Source organism: Vollenhovia emeryi, unplaced genomic scaffold (assembly GCF_000949405.1).
Source record: "Vollenhovia emeryi isolate VEMERY1.0 unplaced genomic scaffold, V.emery_V1.0 DF939132.1, whole genome shotgun sequence".
Lineage (NCBI taxonomy): Eukaryota > Metazoa > Arthropoda > Insecta > Hymenoptera > Formicidae > Vollenhovia > Vollenhovia emeryi.
The window spans coordinates 2,863,678-2,883,429 of record NW_011967234.1 but is presented as its reverse complement, the minus strand read 5'-3'; the positions used below and the strand labels follow the sequence as shown (position 1 = coordinate 2,883,429).

General features: G+C 45.9%; 2 protein-coding genes across 2 annotated transcripts in view; one reads left to right on the top strand and one right to left on the bottom strand.

Annotated features, from left to right (window-relative positions):
* The first annotated feature begins 397 nt into the window (after positions 1-397).
* On the top strand, positions 398-4,414 carry LOC105568066 (methionine--tRNA ligase, mitochondrial). The gene is made up of 7 exons (XM_012023441.1): positions 398-899; positions 2,292-2,453; positions 2,549-2,823; positions 2,905-3,136; positions 3,223-3,458; positions 3,539-3,773; positions 3,842-4,414. The coding sequence occupies exons 1-7, from the start codon at positions 641-643 to the stop codon at positions 4,405-4,407; spliced, it is 1,965 nt and encodes a 654-aa protein (XP_011878831.1). The 5' UTR covers positions 398-640; the 3' UTR covers positions 4,408-4,414.
* Positions 4,415-4,792: 378 nt separating this feature from the next.
* LOC105568065 (dopamine receptor 1) overlaps positions 4,793-19,752 on the bottom strand; it is a 94,303-nt gene continuing 79,343 nt past the window's right edge. The window contains exons 2-7 of the mRNA XM_012023440.1: positions 11,739-11,808; positions 10,090-10,399; positions 9,467-9,608; positions 8,570-8,673; positions 7,835-8,117; positions 4,793-7,021 (exon numbers count right to left, since the gene is read on the bottom strand). Coding sequence (XP_011878830.1) covers positions 6,737-7,021; positions 7,835-8,117; positions 8,570-8,673; positions 9,467-9,608; positions 10,090-10,399; positions 11,739-11,808 — 1,194 coding nt within the window. The 3' untranslated portion in view covers positions 4,793-6,736. The remainder of the gene's footprint in view (positions 7,022-7,834; positions 8,118-8,569; positions 8,674-9,466; positions 9,609-10,089; positions 10,400-11,738; positions 11,809-19,752) is intronic.

Below are 19,752 nucleotides of genomic sequence, written 5' to 3'. Positions count from 1 at the left end.
TAATCGGCCTGGCTTTTACGCGGGGCCGCGCGCGCTCGCGACGCCGGGCGTTCGCGTGTCGCGACCCCCGAGCCGCGTCGGGTCGCTCGCTTGACGGCCGCGGTGCCGCGGCGCGCAGGCGCGTAGCGCGGCGGGGCGCGGGGTGTACGAAGCTCCGTACTTTCGCCAATTTCCACGCACGTACGTCTACATCGGGAGGCGGTGAATAAAGCAAATTAATGTGGACGGTACATTTTCCGTTCTCTTTTCTCCTCTTACGCGCACTACAATCGCGTGGAAGAATTCTGTATAATTTTACAAAGCCAATCTCAAATTGCTCGCGATTAAAAAATCGCACAAATTTCAAATACCAATATCTTTCTCATCAGACTTCCGACCCGAGTGTTCTGAACATGAAAACGTTCTGCTACGCGGTCCGCAACCTCATCCTGGCGTTATTTTGTGCGCAAAAGCTAACAAAAGGATCCACCAGCGCGGAAACTATATTCGAACGTGTCGGTAAAACAGAGTGACCTTAGGATCCTCTTAAAACGCCGGCGGCGACATCTCTCGGCCAGCTCCGCGCGCGTTCGGGGCGGCAAGGCGGCGGCGCGTCGCGCTCGCGGCTAACTTCACGCGCTCCCTTCGTCTTTGGATCTTCATGGCGTGCGTTTTGCTGCGAAACGCGACGCGCGGAGGACTGGCCAGGCGTCTGCGGGGCAGCCGGGTGATCGCGAGGACGAGCGACGAGCGGTGCGTCATGACGAGCCGGGCGAGACTCGAGAAGGCGCTCGAGGAGCTGCAGAGGAATCCGTACTACGACAAGTACGCGGAGAAGCTCGCGAGGCTGCAGCAGACCAGCCCGGCGGAGTTTCTGCAGCGCGTCGGGCAGCAGGAGAAGAAGAGTCGCGAGAGGCAAGGTACGTCAAGCCTGATCTACGATGTGCTCTTTGCGTCCAGAGACGTTCCATCTTGTAGCCGATTTAAAGACACTTGCGCAGGTCGACAAGTCGCACATTATACAATCGCACGCTGTCGACGAACTTTTCCAGCGTTTCGAGTTGCTTGTATGAAACAGAATGTTTCTGGACGCAAAGAGCAAGGTTGTAGATCAGGCTTGAGACGTTCGCGAGGCTCGCAAGGCCGCTATTTCCAACATCGTTTCCCCCGATTGTCCGAAATCATCTGCACTTGCCTCTTTTCCTAACAGTTCAGACCTGTGTCCACGACGCTAGAACTTGATCCAAGTTCTAGTCCCGAGAAATGTAGCCAATCCACTCGCAGGTACTTGGACCAAGTCATCGTAGACTAGCGTCGTAGGCACAGGCCCTTATAAACCCGGCGCGTTTACCTGCATGGGATAAAGAGAAAACGTTCAAATCGTTACTGTTAAAGAGAAACGCGAGACAGCTGCGGGTTTCCACCAAACCGAGGCAAAGCCAGCTTTGGAACCTGGTACGCAGGCGAGGGAGGCGCGATTGGATAGCGTGATGAGGGTCGACATGATAAAAGATCAGTCGAGGGAGGAGATTGTACACATATGGAATGAGTATCACAAGCAGAAGGACTGCATCTGCGGCACTATGACGCCCGAGCAGTACGATAAGATGTTCGCGCGCGGCAAGCGCTATCCCACCTTCCTCTTGCCGCTGCCGAGGCAACAGGGCTACGAATTTATCATGTGCCAGTTTTACGGCTCGGGGGTGCACATGACTCCGCTCGTCTGGTACCAGACCCACAAAGAGAACGCGCCCGAGTGCCTGACCATGGTACACTACACCGAATTGAGGGACGACAAGGGTATCGTGCTCATGCGCGGGGAATTCGATACCAAGTTGCTGCAGGCGCAGGAGGCGCAATGCCTCGCCAACGAGCTGCAGTTGTATTATTGCAACGACAACGAGCGCAGATTGCAGCTGCTCGAAACGTTCACCCATAGACCCAACGAATTTAAGCACATGGATCTCATTGCTCAGTTAGAGACGATAAACTTAGAGTCGCCTAACGCCGAGACGAAAAAATGAGAATTGTTAATGTCCACGTTGCTCCCCGTTATTTAATGTATTGTTACTGCGTGTACGGAGCTAGCAGAAAATAAATAGTTTTAAGGCGAGGAACTTGTATAATTTTTTCCATAAGTTCGCGAGAAGATGCCTTTTAATATTATAATTTAATGGTTAAACCTCTTTTATGTCTACCTTGTCGCTTCTGCGTTGTGAAAAATATGATGTAACAACGCTTTACTTCTTCATTAAAAAATGTCCAATAAGTATAGTTCGCATAATAATAATAATCGTTAATTTAAATTTCAGTCAAACGCGTAATTGCTAAGTATCAGCCCTCGACGTCGGCGACATTTCCGTTCCTATTAAAGAATGTGCGGTCATCTTGGAGTCTAACGATAAAGAGGCAATATGTCAAAGATCTATCTGAAAATAAGTACATTACCACGCCGATTTTTTACGTAAACGCTGGTATGTAACTTTTTCTCAAATTAAAAGCCCGCCTGCCAAGCTAAGCCCATCTCGTTGCAATTAGAAAAGATACAAATGTACATTTTACATGCTAGGTCCTCACATTGGACATTTGTACAGCGCAGTTCTGGCCGACGCTGTCGCTCGCTACAACGGCATGCTGGGCCACAAAACGTGCCTCGCCACTGGCACCGACGAGCACGGCAACAAGATCAAAGCCGCCGCGGCCGCGGCCGGTCTACCGAATCTCGAGTACTGTACGAGAATTTCGCGGCAATTCAGGGAGATGTGCGATAGGTTCGAAGTGGATTATTCGCGTTTCATTAGAACCACTGAAAAGCAGCATTCTGATGCAGTGTATCACTTTTGGGTTCTTAGAACAAATTTACTTCCGAACGTCGGTCTCGCGTACGCTTGCGATACTTTGTGACTCACGTTGAACGTTTTTCAGAATCGGCTAGAGGAAAGAGGGCATATCTACCTGGGAAAGTACTCGGGATGGTATTGCGTGTCGGACGAAGCGTTCCTCGGCGATGCGGATTTGGTGGAGGAGAAAGATTCGACCGGGAAGGTTATCAAAGTCTCCGCGGAATCGGGAAACAAAGTAGAGTGGATGGAGGAGGAGAACTACAAGTTCCGACTTAGCGCGTTTCAAGACGATCTCAAGTATTGGCTCAGAGATGGTACAGAAAAACGTCGAGTCTCAATTCATTATTTCCCTTTCTTTAACGACGGCAAATTTCAAACTTCGGATTCTCTCTTCTTGTAGAGAACACAGTTAGACCTGCGCTGTATCACAAAATACTATCCCAGTGGGTAGAGGAAGGTGCGTGCTTACAAGATCTGAGCGTTACCAGAATTAGAAACAAAGTGCCGTGGGCTATACCTTCGCCATGCGACGAGTCTCACTCGATATACGTTTGGATGGACGCCTTAGTGAATTATTTAACGGTCTTGGGATATCCAAATGAATCGTACAAAGAATTCTGGCCACCCACTCTTCAAGTATGGATCGTCATTTTTTAGCTGACGAATATTACATCGTCAAAAAATGTGAAATATATGAAAGAAAATTATCGTTGTAGATAATTGGCAAAGATATTTTGAAGTTCCATGGTATCTACTGGCCAGCATTCTTAATAGCGGCAGGCCTCGAGCCTCCAAAGACGCTACTGTGTCACGCTCATTGGACCGTCGATCACAAAAAAATGTCGAAATCAATGGGAAACGTAATTTCGCCATTCGAGGCTGCCAATGATTACTCGGACGAGGGACTGCGATATTTTGTTCTGCGAGAAGCGGTGCCACAGAACGACGCAAGTAAGACGAATAGTTTACTTGTTACATTATTATTCGCCATCACGCGTCTCTTAAAAATCCGCTTACAGATTACAGTTCGACGAAAATTGTCAACGTATTGAATTCCGAGTTGGCGGATACGCTGGGCAATCTGGTGAGTCGTTGCACGGGCAAAGCAGTCAATCCGTCCAAAGAGTTCCCCGACCCGGCGAGATACTGGGACGTGTTGCGGTCTCCGGTAGCCGATGAAACCAGAGAGGCTTTAAAATCCGTGGGCACAAGGGCGCGCGAGAGCTACGAGGAATACAATTTACACCATGTCGTGGACGCGGTCATAAGTATGCTTCATAGCGCGAATAAGATGGTGGCGTATCACGAGCCTTGGCAGCTGAGGAAGCGAGTCGACGACGCGGATTCGATCGAGCAGCTTAAAGCCGTGATTTCCCTGGCCCTGGAAAGTAGTAGAATAGGGGCATTAATATTGTATCCAATTGTACCAAGATTGAGCAGCGGCTTGCTCGATTTTCTGAACATCCCGAAGGAAAGTCGCACGTGGACGAACACCGCGCCTGAGTTTTTAAACAACAGCAGCGCGAAAGAAAGGCACATCGAACGTAATAATCTGATACTGTTTAAGAAAATAAAGAGCCAATAAATAAGTATCTATTATTCGTTTATTAATTATGGAATCGACCGACGGGAGGAGTTATCTATGTACTTTTCCGTGTAAAAACTTGGAAACAACTGGATAAAGTTTAGTATTGAAAATTCAACATCCCAATCACGCTAACGCATCGAATATAACGAGACAACGTTCAATTTAGAGTTTGTAGAAGCACGAATGGTAAATGAATCAAGTACCAACCGTTACTTTCAGGTGAATTAAATTTCATTAGTATATGTATATATGTGTTTATACCTGTATCATAGATGTAAGTGTATGTGCGATAAGAACATCTTGTTCGGCGCCTGCTGCTCGTTCTCCGCGCCTCAGCGGGACGTGGGAGTCGGGCGGAAGGAGATCAGTGAATAGTCACGAGTCGGATGCTCTTGTCGAAGTCTTAGTCTAATATATTTACAGAGAACGGTCATTTTCGAATATATCAGTAGTATACATCAACATTGCGCGCACGTCCTGCCGGCTAGAGAGTTCCGCGCTGTTTCCTACAACCGCTTCCACGCAGTCCACGCAACGTGCATGCACTCGTACATGGTGTACAGGCATTCCCTGTCGTTTCCTCTCGCGCCGGATCGTAATGCGCGTTTTGTACCGTAGATATAGATGTACCATCGGAAGCTCGACGGATCCTCGCGAGCGCCAAAAAACTGGCTCGCTTCCTTCCACTCGGATATGTGATGCAGAATTGAATTGAGATTCGACGGGTGCTCGACGACGACGACTTTTTTTCTCGTACGTCCGCAATGAGCGCGCGCCCATGGAGCGAGACCTCGCATTTCTGCGACTGCGATCCCGCCGTGTGTCCCTCTTCGCGCCCGTCAAATAGAAAAATAATTAAATGGCTATTTACAGGATGGAAAATGAATTCTATAGTTCACGGGCGCGACGTGTCGCGCGCGCCGCTGGCGCTCACCTATTGCTAGTATAAGTTTTTTCTTTTTTTTTATATATATATTTCTCATGATGTTTCGACAGACGTTACTATTTAGAAACATATCGGTATTTTTTTAGTAACATCCAGCTTTTAACACCGAGTAGATCGGCTATCGACCTTGCTCCATTAAAGAGATTGCTTGACGAGATTAGTATCCTAAGCGCTACACTTGGATTTTTCTATTAATCGACAAATCCCACTCTACGCCTGTCGTCGTATTGCTTAAAAAAAAAAGAACGAAAGAAGAAGACAACACTACGATTTCGGTGGATTATGTCTTCGGGATATGTTTCGAAGTGGGTTCCGGTGATTGTCTTAATTACAATGATTGATGTCTTCGCGAAATGCCGCGCTTACATGGTCAAACGCACCACAGCCTTCACTCCTTTGCTATTAAAAAAAAAAAGAAGAGAGAAATATTCGTCGATCATACACATGCGTTACAAATGAAAATATCGCACTCCTTGAAGAAACTTGCGCGTCACTCGCAGTTATCATATTAATCGAGTCGTGACGACCGTGGGAGAACACGACGTGCTCGTTTCAATATCCGGCAAACGTCTCGGATTTTGCATTGCATCTCCCGCATCTACGACATCGCATCTTCCCGGAATCCGTCCGGGTGATACAAGCTGCGCGGTTCCCGCGTTCGGTCCGGGGGAGAGAATCCTCGGGCCAAATCAACGACAGCTAACTAGAACATTGATCGATATTACGTGAGGAGAGATTCAACAATATTGGCTGAGTGTATTATCAACGTCCTCAGTTTATGCTTATCTTACGCGAGCGGCTGTACAGCGAGAGAGCACAGGAGTCGTCGCGACTGCAGCAGCAGTCTCCTCCTTTGAGCAGACGGGCGGTTTGGCGTTCAATCCTTTGCGGATGCAAATACTAAACTTTAGCACGCGAGAGCAAACTCCGCTTGTTGGCGCAAGCGGTGCCGTATGCTGATTTTATGTACACTGGCGCAAGTTTCGTACGAAACAATAACAATAAGCGATCGTTCCACTGGAAATCGTGCAATCTGTCATGGATTGTATCACGATGGCCTTTTCCACTGCGGACTCGGAACCAATTTTAAACCGGCGAACAAAAACTGCGGATCTAAGTGCTGCAATAAAAAGGAATGTTTCGTAATCGATGTGTCCCCTGCGACGCGGAAGATCGACGCGTCGCGACGAAGAGCGGATTCCTCTTCGCACGAGGCGCGCTTTAACTCGCGTTCGTCGTCATTACCCCCCGCCAGAGGATGTCGGTGTCTCCTGCCTCCTGCAAATTCCTCGACAGGATCGGCGAGTAAAACGAAGACGGCGATCTCGGGGATGAGCGGCGAGAGCGAGACCCAGGAGAGAAGCCGAGAGGAGCGCGCGTTTATATGGCACTGACGATGGTGTCGCGATGCCGTTGAGCCATGACCCCGACCTGGCAGCTGTCCGCGCTCGATCTCGGGCTGATGTTACACTCGACCATGGAACCGTTCCGCTTCTGCACCACCACCGACCGGAACTCCCCGCACTCGCTGGTCGACGGCTGGTTGCCCCGCGCGCGCGCTCCCTTCGTGAGGATCCTCTTGAACGCCTCCCGGAACTCGGTGTTGAAGATGCTGTAGATTATCGGGTTGAAGGCCGAGTTACTGTAGCCGAACCACGTGAGAATCTGTCCGGGCAGGGAGAAACGACTTTGGTAAACCTTTACGGACGTCGGGAAAGTTTTATGCGCGAGCAACAACTGAATTGGTCAAAGTAGAAAGGATACACGTGACAAAATCATATTTGAAGGAAATAAAAGCTGTTTTAACCTAGTTTGTCTTGAAAAGGGAGATTGACTCTCTTACAATTAGAGTCAATCAGCGACTATTCACCGCCCTAATAGGAAAATGTCTCAAATGATTGTGTAATAATTGCATCATCCAAAAGGAGGAAATTTCACAATGATTGCATTAAGGTGGTTCGCCAAAACGCAGCTGTTTTGCTGACATACTATTTAGAAATATTATACATTGGGCAAATATTTGATGAAAGGTCTCTATTTCTGCATATGTTGTGCGAAATATGTACGCATAATTCCAGCATTCCAAGTCTCATCCAGACTTCGTCACATAATTCTCCAAATATTCTCCTATCGGAGCGCTTTTCAGTGACGATCCACCGATTGACTTTAAGAGAGTATTTACAAGTTCTCATTAAAAAAGAATTTTTAACCGTCTTGATCTTACGCTACAGGATTCATTGTTAACTCAATTCGGCCGAAAATGTCACGTGCCCCCTTTCTCACACGCGAAACAAGAAAAGTCTGCTCTGTTTAAAGGAGTAATAGACTCTTATAATTTCCAAGTGTTTTCGCCGGGCGATTTGAATGAATGATCTCTCAATCTTTCTGTCAGCGGAAGAATTCGATTTTGAATTGAAAAAAACAAGAATGTAGTTGAGATGAGATGCCTTGGAATGCAGTCTGCGCGAAGCGTCGCACCTGGAACGCTCGGTGAGATATGCAGGTCTTGCAGTAGGCTGCGACGATGTTGACGCAGAAGAAGGGCACCCAGCACACCAGGAATACGCCCATGATTACGCCGACGGTGATGGCGGCCTTGTGGTCGGAGACGTGGTAAGGGCTGGTCGGCTTCGTCTTCGTCTGCGGCTTCGGCGGCTTGCAGCGACTGCTCTTCGAGCGAAAACTCTTGGCCATGGAGGTGTCCGGCAGCTTCGTCACCGCTCGGATACTCTTCACGTGCTTCTGCGCGTAGCAATAGAGCCTGAAAGAGGGAAGCGTGACTTAACGCGTGGCAGGTAACTCTTTCGATTTGTCGGTCCCTATCAGAGAGAACTTTATCTACTGTCGTGGCAGCGAAATGAAAACATAAAATTGTATCTTTATACATCAAAGAAACGACGAAGACACGACGTTTATTGGAAACTCATCAGCATCTCCGATGCGTGGTACCGCTAAACAGATTTGCGGCACGTCCGGCGTTGTTGCGATTTACATTTTATGGATTTTCAAACGAAGACGCTTTTTTCCGAGCGCATCGGATTTGCCCTCGGGCTCGCCCGCGATATCGCCAATTTGTTATCGGAGCTGCGGTACATACAGAGCGACGCACGGGAGCTGCGTCACTCACGAAGATCACGGCGAATGATTACGAGAGCGCGGAAGTAAGAAGCTAAATTAATTCGCCTCCGAGCAGTTGGCGGCGAGCGGTCTTACCTGCAATAAATACCCAGCATCACGATGCAGGGCACGTAGAAAGATATGCAAGAGGACACCACCGCATAGGTGGGTGTAATGTCTAGGGCACACGTAGGGTGCTCCTGTAAGGGTAAAAGACGAGTAATTAACGGAGAAACGGCAAGGATTGCGTGAACTGCTTCAGACGTGAATGGCGTGACGGGGTAAAACGAGAAATGTCATTTATTTTTAATCCCTCCGGTATTCGAAAGCGCAACCGCCACACATTCGTTGCATTCTTCATCACTCGAGGCTCGATACGAATTTCATTTCACGTGGCTGATACGTCGCGGAACGCGCTTGAAAACTCTCGCAACACTTGGGCCCGACGTTTCACCAAACGTCGCTTAACTTTAATCTTGGTTTGATTCACATTTGTCTCTTTCTAAAGTAACAGTTGGAAAGAGACAAAGAACGTATTAAACCAAGCTCAAAGTTAAGCGACATTGGTGAAAGCCTAAGGCCCGATTTCACCAAACGTCATTTAACTTTAATCTTATTGTTAGTTAGATTCACGTTTGTCTCTTTCTAAAGTAACAGTTGAAAAGAGACGAAGAACGAATTAAGCTAAGCTTCAAGTTAAACAACGTTAGCGAAACCGGGCCTTACAATCGCGGACCTTTCATAACATTGCGCGACACTTGAAATATCGGGCGGAATTCATATTTTATCAATTTCTAATCGAACGGATTACTCGATAATTAAAATTGACAGTTTGCTCGAGAAAGAGAGAGAGAGAGAGAAAACTAAGAGACGAGATGGAAAATCGCTTCGTCACGTTTCACGTGTTTAAATTAGACGATACATTGAATTTACTCGATATATTGGAGCTGTTGGTATTAATAAAACCGCGATTAAATTCTGCGGGCGCCTTACCTCCACCTCGTCGTCAATCGCGGGCTGATCATCGTTCCTGTGAAGATCTAGACTGATCGGCACGAAGGATATGAGTCCTGCTAGAAGCCACACAACGGCGATGCCGCCAATGGCAACCCTTCTGGTCACCCAACGACCGTACCTGAAAGATCCAAATCTTTATAATCCTCATCCAGTCCATTTTCGAATGTGTGCGACATTATTTTTGCAACAATTTTTAACTATTTTGAACTCTCCACGGTTCCAAAGGTATATCGTGTAAAGTGATTTCATTCTCTAAAACTGTCTTCTACACAGAGAATTTTCTCTTCAAATTTACCCTGAAGATCTTGGTACAATATAGCATTTTCAAGAACTGTATGAGAATTTCTTGAAATTTTACCGTACATTCTACAAGTAAAATGTATACTAAGTATAAATACTAATAGATTGTATGGTAAAATTTCAAAAAACTCACAAAATTATTCGAAATGCCACGTCCCTCGATTACATGATTTTCAGGATAGATTTTGCAAATAAAAAAAATTCTGTCCGCGTAGTCACGCTGAGAAACAGTTGCAATCTTTAATTAATGAATCGCTCGACGATCCTCCTTCGAAGCTGTCGACGACGATCAGCCTCACCTGAGGGGATCCTTGATGTGTATGTAACGGTCGAGCGATATGGCGCATAGATTCAGGATAGAGGCAGTGCTGCACATAACATCGAAGGCGATCCAGATGTCGCAAAACCACATTCCGAAGATCCAGTAGCCGAGGAGATCGTTGACCCCGGCAAAGGTCATCACCAGCCCACCGACGAAGAGGTCGGCGACGGCCAGGGAGGCCAGGAAGAGGTTGCCGATCCTCCGTAGCCCGCGGTCGGTGTAGATCGCCACGCAGACCAGGACGTTGCCGGCGACGGAGAAGAATATCAGGATCACGAGGAGGAGTCCTGCGGATATCGCGGAGATCCGTCTAGCCGAGAATCGCCAGGACACGCTACTGTTCAACCGTACAACACGTCGCCCCTCGAAGCGCGTGGGACCTTAGAGAAATCCGGCGTGGTGTCGTCGGTCGCCGATGAAATATGATTCTCGCCGCTATTCATTCGAATTGAATCGGTGGATGAATCGAGAAAAGCCGCGTCACGCTGACGCTTTTGCGAATATCGGTGTTATCGGTTATTACCGGATGCTGCATATATGTGTCTTTTCGTGCAATTTTGGAGACACGTATAATATTGTACATCGAGACCGCGCGAGAGGTATAATCGATATTATTTATGGAAGGATCTCGGAAGCCCCGACCTTCTCAGGCCTGACGAAATTGTTTCTGTCGAGATTGGCGCCGATTACTCAGAGTGGGGAAAGTTCGAGGGTGGCCGTAATCTCCTGCGACTTTTAATGCCCGGCACGACGTGTAGTATTTCTGAGATTAATCTGTCCCGAATGCGAATGCTGAAAGGATGAGATACAGGTGAAGCTACGGGCGAGCGAGATGAACGAAGAGCCGGTAAATCCGTTCTGGTTCACGTGCACATCCCCTTTAAAAGGCTAGATTCAGCAGGGTATATAATTCGCTTCGCGAACCTTTATTTTATCGATAACGTAAGCACCCCACGTAGCAAAGTAATACACGCTGGAACGTCGGTCAGGAAAATTCTTGCTCTTCCTCTCAAAATTTCGAACGTCTGCATAGGTTGCGGAGCTCTTTAAACGGGACTACGTCTCACTTCCGATTTTATACAAACGCCTTACTTGAAGGAAGAAGTTAAGTTCAACGAGGAACCTGCTAATCCTAGTAAATTAATTGCGACGCGTATTTCCCGATAAATTTCAACAATGCCGCTCTTAAAAACGTGGCCTAGACTTTCGACTCTTCGTCTGTTAAATAAAAAGGTCTGCACACAGAGAGTCGAAATTCTTTTATTTCTAGCAAAGTGTTATGTTACAACAGTATCGTGGTGGTTTTCCGAGGGGTATCGCCGAACGGAATTCGTGGCGAATGTCGATAGGACAGAAATTACGACACCTGCCCTCGGGGACTCGCGTCCAATCATAATTTATTCGATTCTATCGGTTATATTAAGCGGCAAGAAAGCGTTGGGGATGGAAAACAAAATCCGGGGAGGAGAGGGAGCGGCGGTAGGGTGTCGGGAGAGGGAGAGAAAGGCTAGAGACTATCGCGGTATGATTGGACGGGGTCGGATCGGAGCTTCCGAGAGTAGGCACTCTCGGGAGGCTGTCTTCGAGGGGCGACTCACGATCGATCAAATGGAAAGTTTAGCGAACCAACTAGGAGCACCGACAGCAGCGAGAAAGCGTCTTCAGGCAGATCTTCTTCCCCGTCTGTCAGGTTACTCTGCGGAAAGACAAAGAGAGAGAGCTGCGTGAGTGCGCGGGCGAGTCGGGGAGGGCCAGGGGAGGATTAGCGAATTATTATGCGCGCGACTACGTGGCAGCTGTGACAACTATTGCAACACATCTACGGCGAGACATACAGGGGCGATAAATAAATCAAAGTCAATGTGCAGAAAAGGAAAGAAGCGCAGGGACGCTACAAGGATCCACCTTCGAGACGTCTCTTTTCGAGTCTTGGACCTTTCTTTTCTACATTTTCTTAAGGCCTGTGTTCACGATGCTAGAACTTGGACCAAGTAAAGACGCATATGGTACATGTGCTTCAACGTCTCCATGCTGTCGCGTTTTATGGACCTAATACGATAGGCTTGAAAGACGCTACAAGGATCAACCTTCGGGATGCCTCTTTTAGAGTCTTGGACCTTCTCTTTCTAGATTTTCTTAGTAAAGGCGCATACACGTGCTCCAACGTCTCCGTGCTGCCGCGTTTTATGGACCCACGATAGAATAGAATCGCGATGAAAAAACGCTAACCTGCCGTTCTCCACGGAAGGCTGGCCGCAACTTTTAGTATTCCGGATGCCATTCTTGGCGTAAACGCGGAGACTCTCATCACAATAAAGTCGCTTCACTTCTGTCTTTTGTTTTTTATGGCGGTAGACAGAGGGACACCGCAATTATCCGCGCCGAGCGGATCTCCCGGTGTAAACCGCTTGCAATTACGGCTTTAAAATTTATACTTCGTCGCGTGATTTATCCAACGAGGGCGAGGCCACTCGCTCGTATTTCGTCGATGCGGTTCAAATTACCCAACCTGATGACGATTCAATGTAAAATGCGACAGCGAATCTTACGACGCCTATTAATTTCAACATCCGCGCGCACCAATCGATTCCGTGACCAGATGCCCAATGCGTCGAAGATAGATAAATCACGATCGCGGTGGCCAGTAGTGTCTCGCATAACGCGGCGCGTCCCCTCGGCGGATCAATTGCCCCGCCGCCGTTTCGTTTCTCGCGGGCGCAATAATCAGTGTAACACGTCGCATTGAAATCTCACCGCGGGAACTTTCGAAAGTGGAACGATGTTAATCGATTCATTAGATATGCAATGCAGCATACGGCGCGGCCACTTTATATTCTATACTCACGCGGCTTATATATTATATATTTTATATATTGAGCCGCGCGCCCCCTTATATTACGACTCGGGGAACACTTTCCGTTACGAAATTTCGCTCGCGGAATAATTATCGTCGGTGCAAATTTATGCGCCGTTGCTTATGAATTTAAAGCAAGCGCGGCCGCGGTAAGCGACAGCGCGCGCTTTCAGCGTGTCTCAAAATTCCAGTTTAGGACGGGATTTCCACCTCGACGGAGTGGAGATCGCTCGGCACTCGATCTCACTCGCGCCAATTTTCCACCTGATCATGCCCGATTCCCGGGCTAATTGCTCCGATTCGTCGCTGACTTCTCGCATACGCTGCGCCTGAGGTTTGATCCGCGCTAAGATTTCCCATTACTCAATGCCAAGCCACGTACGTTCAATCGATCGCGTGTAACGGGATTTTATCTCCAGCCTGTCGAATTTCGGCACCGACGATAAGCCGTTTCTAATCTCCTCGCGAAGGGATTGAAAAACTTGGCGTGCAAAGCGCGCGCTGATGTATCGTGAAATTAAAATAAAATATTTTTATTTGCTCGAGATTGTTTTTGTGTATACTATATCTCGATCGGGTCAACATACGTATTGGATCAACAGTGGTAAAAAAGTTAAAATGTTTCGTAACGTAAAAACGTTTTCAAGTGCAATCGAGCGTACGAAAATAAAAACAAAATTTAAATGTTTGTAAGAGATAATGCAGAATGGTCAGTTCAATATGCATTTCAAATGCACCCCAGACAAATTTTCCGAACATGAATTATATCAGTTTCATCGAATAATGTTGTAGAAACACCAACGATTATATTATCTCTTTTAGAAATAAATATTTTAAGAATAATATTAAACAAAGTAATATGAGATCTAATGTGCATATATCTTCAGTCAGCAATCTGTGCGTATGCGGAATAAATTATTTCTGCGAAGATTTTCAACACGCCGAGGTTCTTTACAGTGATTTTAAATAGGCGTCACAAACTAAAATCGTTTTATCGATTCGATGTGAATTTACTGTCCCGAAGTATAAAGGACTTTAAAACCGACAAACAATCGGCGCGCAGTTTATTAATAGCGAATTCGGTTGCACGAGTGCGCACTGAGTGTACACTGAGGCTTGTTTACAGTCAATTCTTATATTTAAGGATCGTCGCAAATAACCCTTGAAATATTTCTTAGCCAGTAAAATGATCCGTGTAGCATCCATACACTGAGAAAAATGTCCGATTAAATATAATCGGATAATTTAATTACATAATAGCAAGTGGATATACCAGATGAAAAATAAGATCGGTTCCCTAGCGGAAAAATTGATATAAATAACTACAAAAAATTCCTAAAAATAACTGCTTGAAATAGAAATTTGTAGAAATTTTTTTTGTCTTCGTTGAAACATTAATTTTTTATTTGCAATTTTTGCAACCGATTTCGCTATACGTTTAGAAAAATACAAAAATCTACACAGACTTATTAGGCTACGAAGATCCAACTGTGACCGAAAATGGCATATCGACTGTTCCCTGGACCAGAGTGGGCGTTTAAGCAGAAAAATCCGAAAATTGCGTAAAATCGAGATACGACCTCGCGGAAGAGATCAGTCGATGTTATAATTATTTTGCATATCATTAGAACAGAATGCATAAACGTGTATATAAACATGTGTCTTTCTTCTTTCAACGGATGCATCGATGCAAACAGATCACGTACACTTGATATAGTACGGTCAGCTTAGTGAGATATATGTCCCGACGCATTGAGAGTTGTAATGGCGGACGCTTCTCCCGTCTACGTACGAACAATACCTTTTCGACGTAATATATGGCAGGGCGTGAATGGACTCGTAAGAGTCGAAACACATTAGCGTTACAAATAAGCGCTTCGGGAAATATATAGTCATTGGATTTACAAGTAATTGATCCCCGACGGTCGGGCCACTATCGCGCGTCTTACCGTGCAACTTACAACGCGCGCGTAAGTTACAGTTACGATTGTCTCTCTCGCGATCGCGTAAAACGCTTTTAGATTCGTTGCGTGAGACTGTTACAGGAAACGATCTCTGTCGTTTGACCATCGACGCAGCTTCCGCTTTCGAAAAGCTGGCGGTGTCGTAAACTTTAACGATCCATGACTCGGGGAGATTTTATTGTAAACGAGCAAACGATTATTGCGGATCGAGGATGATCCTCCTTCCCTCAATTTCAATTGCGTGTAAGCTGGAGGGCAAACGAAAAGTTAAACGAGAAATTCGTGCGAGCGTTCGCGAAAAGAAAATTTCGGACAAATATAAAGAAGTTAAAAGACAAAGGCAACAGGAGCCGAACACCACATTGAGAAAAATGCCCGATTAAATATAATCGGATAATCCAATTACATAATAACAAACGGATATGTATATCCAATTAATAAAATTTTTATTCTCAAATGTGATAAACACAAATTTGAAGGAATAGAGGACTAAGAGACATTTCAAATCTTTAAATTTATTGCGAAAAATATTACCTCAGCCAGGGTATTCCAATTAAATTGTATATCCGACGAAAAGTATGATCGGTTTTTCAATCAAATTTTATCGGATGTATCCATAATTCAAACGGAAAACGTAATCGGAAAAATTAACTAGCGGAAACACTATTTAATTGGTTTATCCGATGGAGATTTTTCTCAGTGTGGTGAATGCGTATTTGCAGAAACCGATGACTTTCTTCCGATTAACATATTGTCGGATCTCGCGGCGTTTTCTCACCGCGTGAATGGATCCGCCGTCTCCGAAAGTCCGTGTCGGCGGATGACATATATCCCGATCTTCGTTTATTTCCTTTCTCTCGCGAGTCTCATTCGGGAAGACCGGTTTAGGTCAACGATCGATTCGTTCTGGGAACGAAGATTTGTGCCTGTGTCAGACGGTCGATGGTTTGCTGTGCATTAGCCCGCGTAGGAGAGACACGTGGGATACTTGCGCTCTCTTCGCAACACTTCGCGGCTTATTAATTTATTTGCGTTTGCGGATTCATCTTTCGCGGCGAAAGCGTCTTGCGTAATCATTTCGCCGTCAAAACGGAAAAAGAAACTCGCAAGTTTCAACGTATGTCAAGCGATTAGCGCTTCGGTTCTTTCTACCGCAGGGTATGCTTTCTCGTCGGCCGTGAAATCGGCATTTCTACGGCTGTTAATTACTTAAAAAAAATATATAAAAGAGACGATAGAAGCCTAACTTTTCCATTGATTGCAAATGAATTCCCGTTTTATTTAATTCGTGAGATTGTTCTTCTAAGGGCGAGTTTCACAAACGTCGGTTAACTGCTAACCGAAGGTTAATTGATTCTCTGCCTCTTCTTAGACCCGGTTTCACCAACGTCGCTTAAACTTAGCTTTAAACTTAGCTTCATTCGTTCTTTGTCTTTTTCCAACTGTTACTCTGGAAAGAGACAAACATGAATGAAACTAAGATTAAAGTTAAGCGATGTTTGGTGAAACTGGGCCTTAGATGATAAGATAGAAAAGGATAGGGAGTTGACTGGACTCTGGTTAACAGTTAACCGACGTTTGTGAAACTGGCCCTAAATAGCAGACTGTCGGGCGTTCTAGTCGGCGTTAAAAAATGCGACATCTAAAATCATCAATTTTCGTATTTAATTTAGTAGTTAAAGCGCAGAGTGCGGCTCGTAACCTGTGCGGCGCTAGATTGCGCGCATTTCAGATATTAGCGCCCCGTGATATACGAGCCCGGCACAGTTTCAAATTGCGTGCAGCAGTTCGCGGATAAATCCGTTGCAGGCGCGTGAGCAAAGATAGCGAGTGCAGTGGCTGCGCCGGCTGCAGTTTAAAGCCCGAGTGAGAAAAGTTAGCGCGCGGTCCACACTGGGCGCGATGGAGATAATAGAAGCGGGAAAATGACCGTAACGACCATTTAATGAACGGCGAAAACAGGAAAAGGGAAACGTATCGAACGCGCGGAAAGAGCTGGGGGAGGAAAAAAAGAATGGAAACGTTCCCGGCGCTCTCGTTAGTTTTATGCGAAATTACTTTCGCGCCTTCAAACGTTGCCGTTATGGACCATCGATTCATCGTGCGAGTTACGTTACAAATGTTTCACGCACATCTCTATATCTCGCTCTTTTATTTCCCGTCTCCTCGTGCGTTCCTCGTATACAAATCGACCGACAGTGGTGTGGCGAAACGTACGTTGCCTCAATTTTCACCAATTCGCTTTCTTCTCATTAGGCGAGCCTACTTAAAACGCGCGTCCGTCCGAATGGCTCGCCGAATTCTCTGCTGTCATCTTCGTCGCGCTTGGAATTTATGGACGCGACCAATTTGGCGTTTCACGGTGACAGACGTTCGAAAAGTGTTCGTTCCATTCTACGATCATGAAACAAGTACAATTTAACGTCCATTTGAAACGTAAACGCCATTTTTGGACCTGGCACAGGTGGAGGTGGCCAATTAAATTACTAAGTGAATCCATATACCGTCTTTTTCCAACCTGTCCTGCGCGCTGTTAAATACCGGACATATAACACAGGTTTTCGTTAGATGGAATCATTATCGTCAATGAGTTCACGTGTTATAAAAATCGCTGAACGATTTGATAAATTATCATAATTATTTCAACACAATTTCCGGTTTTTCCGTTTAAACGCTCATTCCGTTCCTGAATGAGTGTTTATGCCGAAAAATTGCGTAAAATCGAGATTACGACCTTACGAAAGAGATCGGTCGATATGCATTATATTCGATTTCGTCCGTTCTCTGTCTGCTTTCCATTACTCGAAACGTTACGTGACCTGGTGAGAAAACACTCGAAAAATTCTCCCGTGTGCTCTTGAGATGGTATGTACTTTATCGCGCGCGACGCGGCAGAAAATCCTCCGATGCATCATCGATTCGCCGGATATATCCCATCGCATGCATATGCATGGGAAAATATTTTATTGCGTCGTCCACGGAATATCGATGCCGCTGATAACAAATGATTGCTCGATCAGCACATACGTCGCATTCGCCAATTCTCCCTGCAATCATCGTGTCGCGAAGCGCGCAGATGTGGGTGGTATAATGGCGACATATGCAGGGATTATTTTAACAATTCACGACGCCGCGTCGGAAAAAGCAACGAGACACCGTCAGAGACACCGAAATAGCATTTTTCCATTAGCGGAATATTCAAGCGCCCCTACCGTGCGTTCTAGCACACGGCCGATTTCTCAGTTTTCTCAGTAGTTGATGCCATTTTTATGAAGCCTCCGGATTCGTAAAGTTAGTCAATATCGCGGGAGCAACGAGTTAAATCTGCCAAAAAGTTGCCTCTCCCGAACGTGAATCAATGTATAACTTTTCCGCAAATGTTTACTTTATGTTTCTATCCCGCGCGCGTATAAGTTTAACGGTGAAATCTTAAGAAACTCGCTCTTAAGGAGCTTTTATAATGAAATTCTCTCGAAGTTAGCGGGGAAAAAACTGGGCATATTTATGGAAAATAGCGCTCATTGTCAGATTCTCCCTCCCGCATTTTTCAGAATATTCCTGAATCAGAGAGATCGATAATCATCGTCGAAATTACGTTGCGGTTTATCGTTGCGACAGATCAAAGGAAACGGCGCGACACGTGTGCGACGTATTGTAATAATTGATCGCCACGTAGTCAATCAACACGCTTATTCCGACCTTGAGAGACGCCCGTGCCATGTGCGAATGTGATATGCACGATTATGGTTGCCGGCTTATCGCTCGACGATTCCTCTGTTAATTTAGGCTTTAACAGTAATAGCATTGTCTGCCGACGGCTGCCGGCGTTTTCGGCACGGCAAAGTAACATTACACGCGCCGCGCGACTATAGTAATATCATAAATTATGGATACGTTTATACATAGGCTTATCTGCTAACCAGTTTACATCGTATTTGCTTAGATCTTCATCGGCCGATATAATCTACACGGAGAGAATTTTCTCTTCAAATTTATTCGGGAAATCATGTAATCGTGGGACAACATGGGGCATCTTTGAAGAACTTGATGGGAGTTTTTTGAAATTTTACCACTAGTACACCGAGTTCAATTATTAGTGAAATGTATGGTAAAATTTCAAAAAGCTCTCATAAAATTCTTGGAAATGCCGTGCTGCTACGTAATTTTCAGAATAAATTTTCAGAGAAAATTCTCTCCGCGTATATAGACGTGCGTCCATTTCGCTGATCTTTAAATACAATTTTTTCATGACTATAACGGGAGTTCATAATGCTCGTGTAAATAAATTAACTGGCATCAACAATGCAATACGAAATACGATACCGGATACAGCTCATAATCGAATTGCGCGCGGATTTTATTTAATTAATAAATGCATCCAAATGTATCCTATCGTTTCCGAACGATACACACGCAACGCGAGCCGCTCAATATTTTAACGAAACAACACATTTCAACGTCGACTCCTATCCAACTCCGGCGTGCACACGGCGGAAGATAAAACGGCAGCTCTCCGGTCATCATTTGTATCCGTCGCATTATACGAAGATTATTTCGAGATTGAGTCCGGAAGTGTCTATTGTCGGACTTCTTCGAGAGGGAAGAATCGCGCGAGAGATCCTCCATTATGCCAAAGTGTCTTACATTTGACGTTGAACGCACGATTATAAGATTTTTTTTTTCCTAAAGGAGGACTAGGATACTCATAAATATCCATTTCGGCGTTGCCGCTCTTCTCCGGCGCGTGATCGTGGCTCTCACTTACCGCGTCTTCCCTCTCTTGCGACTTCGGGGACGCGTATAATGCACGCTCCTCTCCCAG

Coding starts and splice junctions, on each gene's coding strand:
- LOC105568066 (XM_012023441.1), top strand. CDS start 641: ATGGCGTGCGTTTTGCTGCGAAACGCGACGCGCGGAGGACTGGCCAGG. Junction 3,137..3,222: donor CAAGTATTGGCTCAGAGATG/GTACAGAAAAAC, acceptor CTCTTCTTGTAG/AGAACACAGTTAGACCTGCG. Junction 3,459..3,538: donor TCTGGCCACCCACTCTTCAA/GTATGGATCGTC, acceptor TTATCGTTGTAG/ATAATTGGCAAAGATATTTT.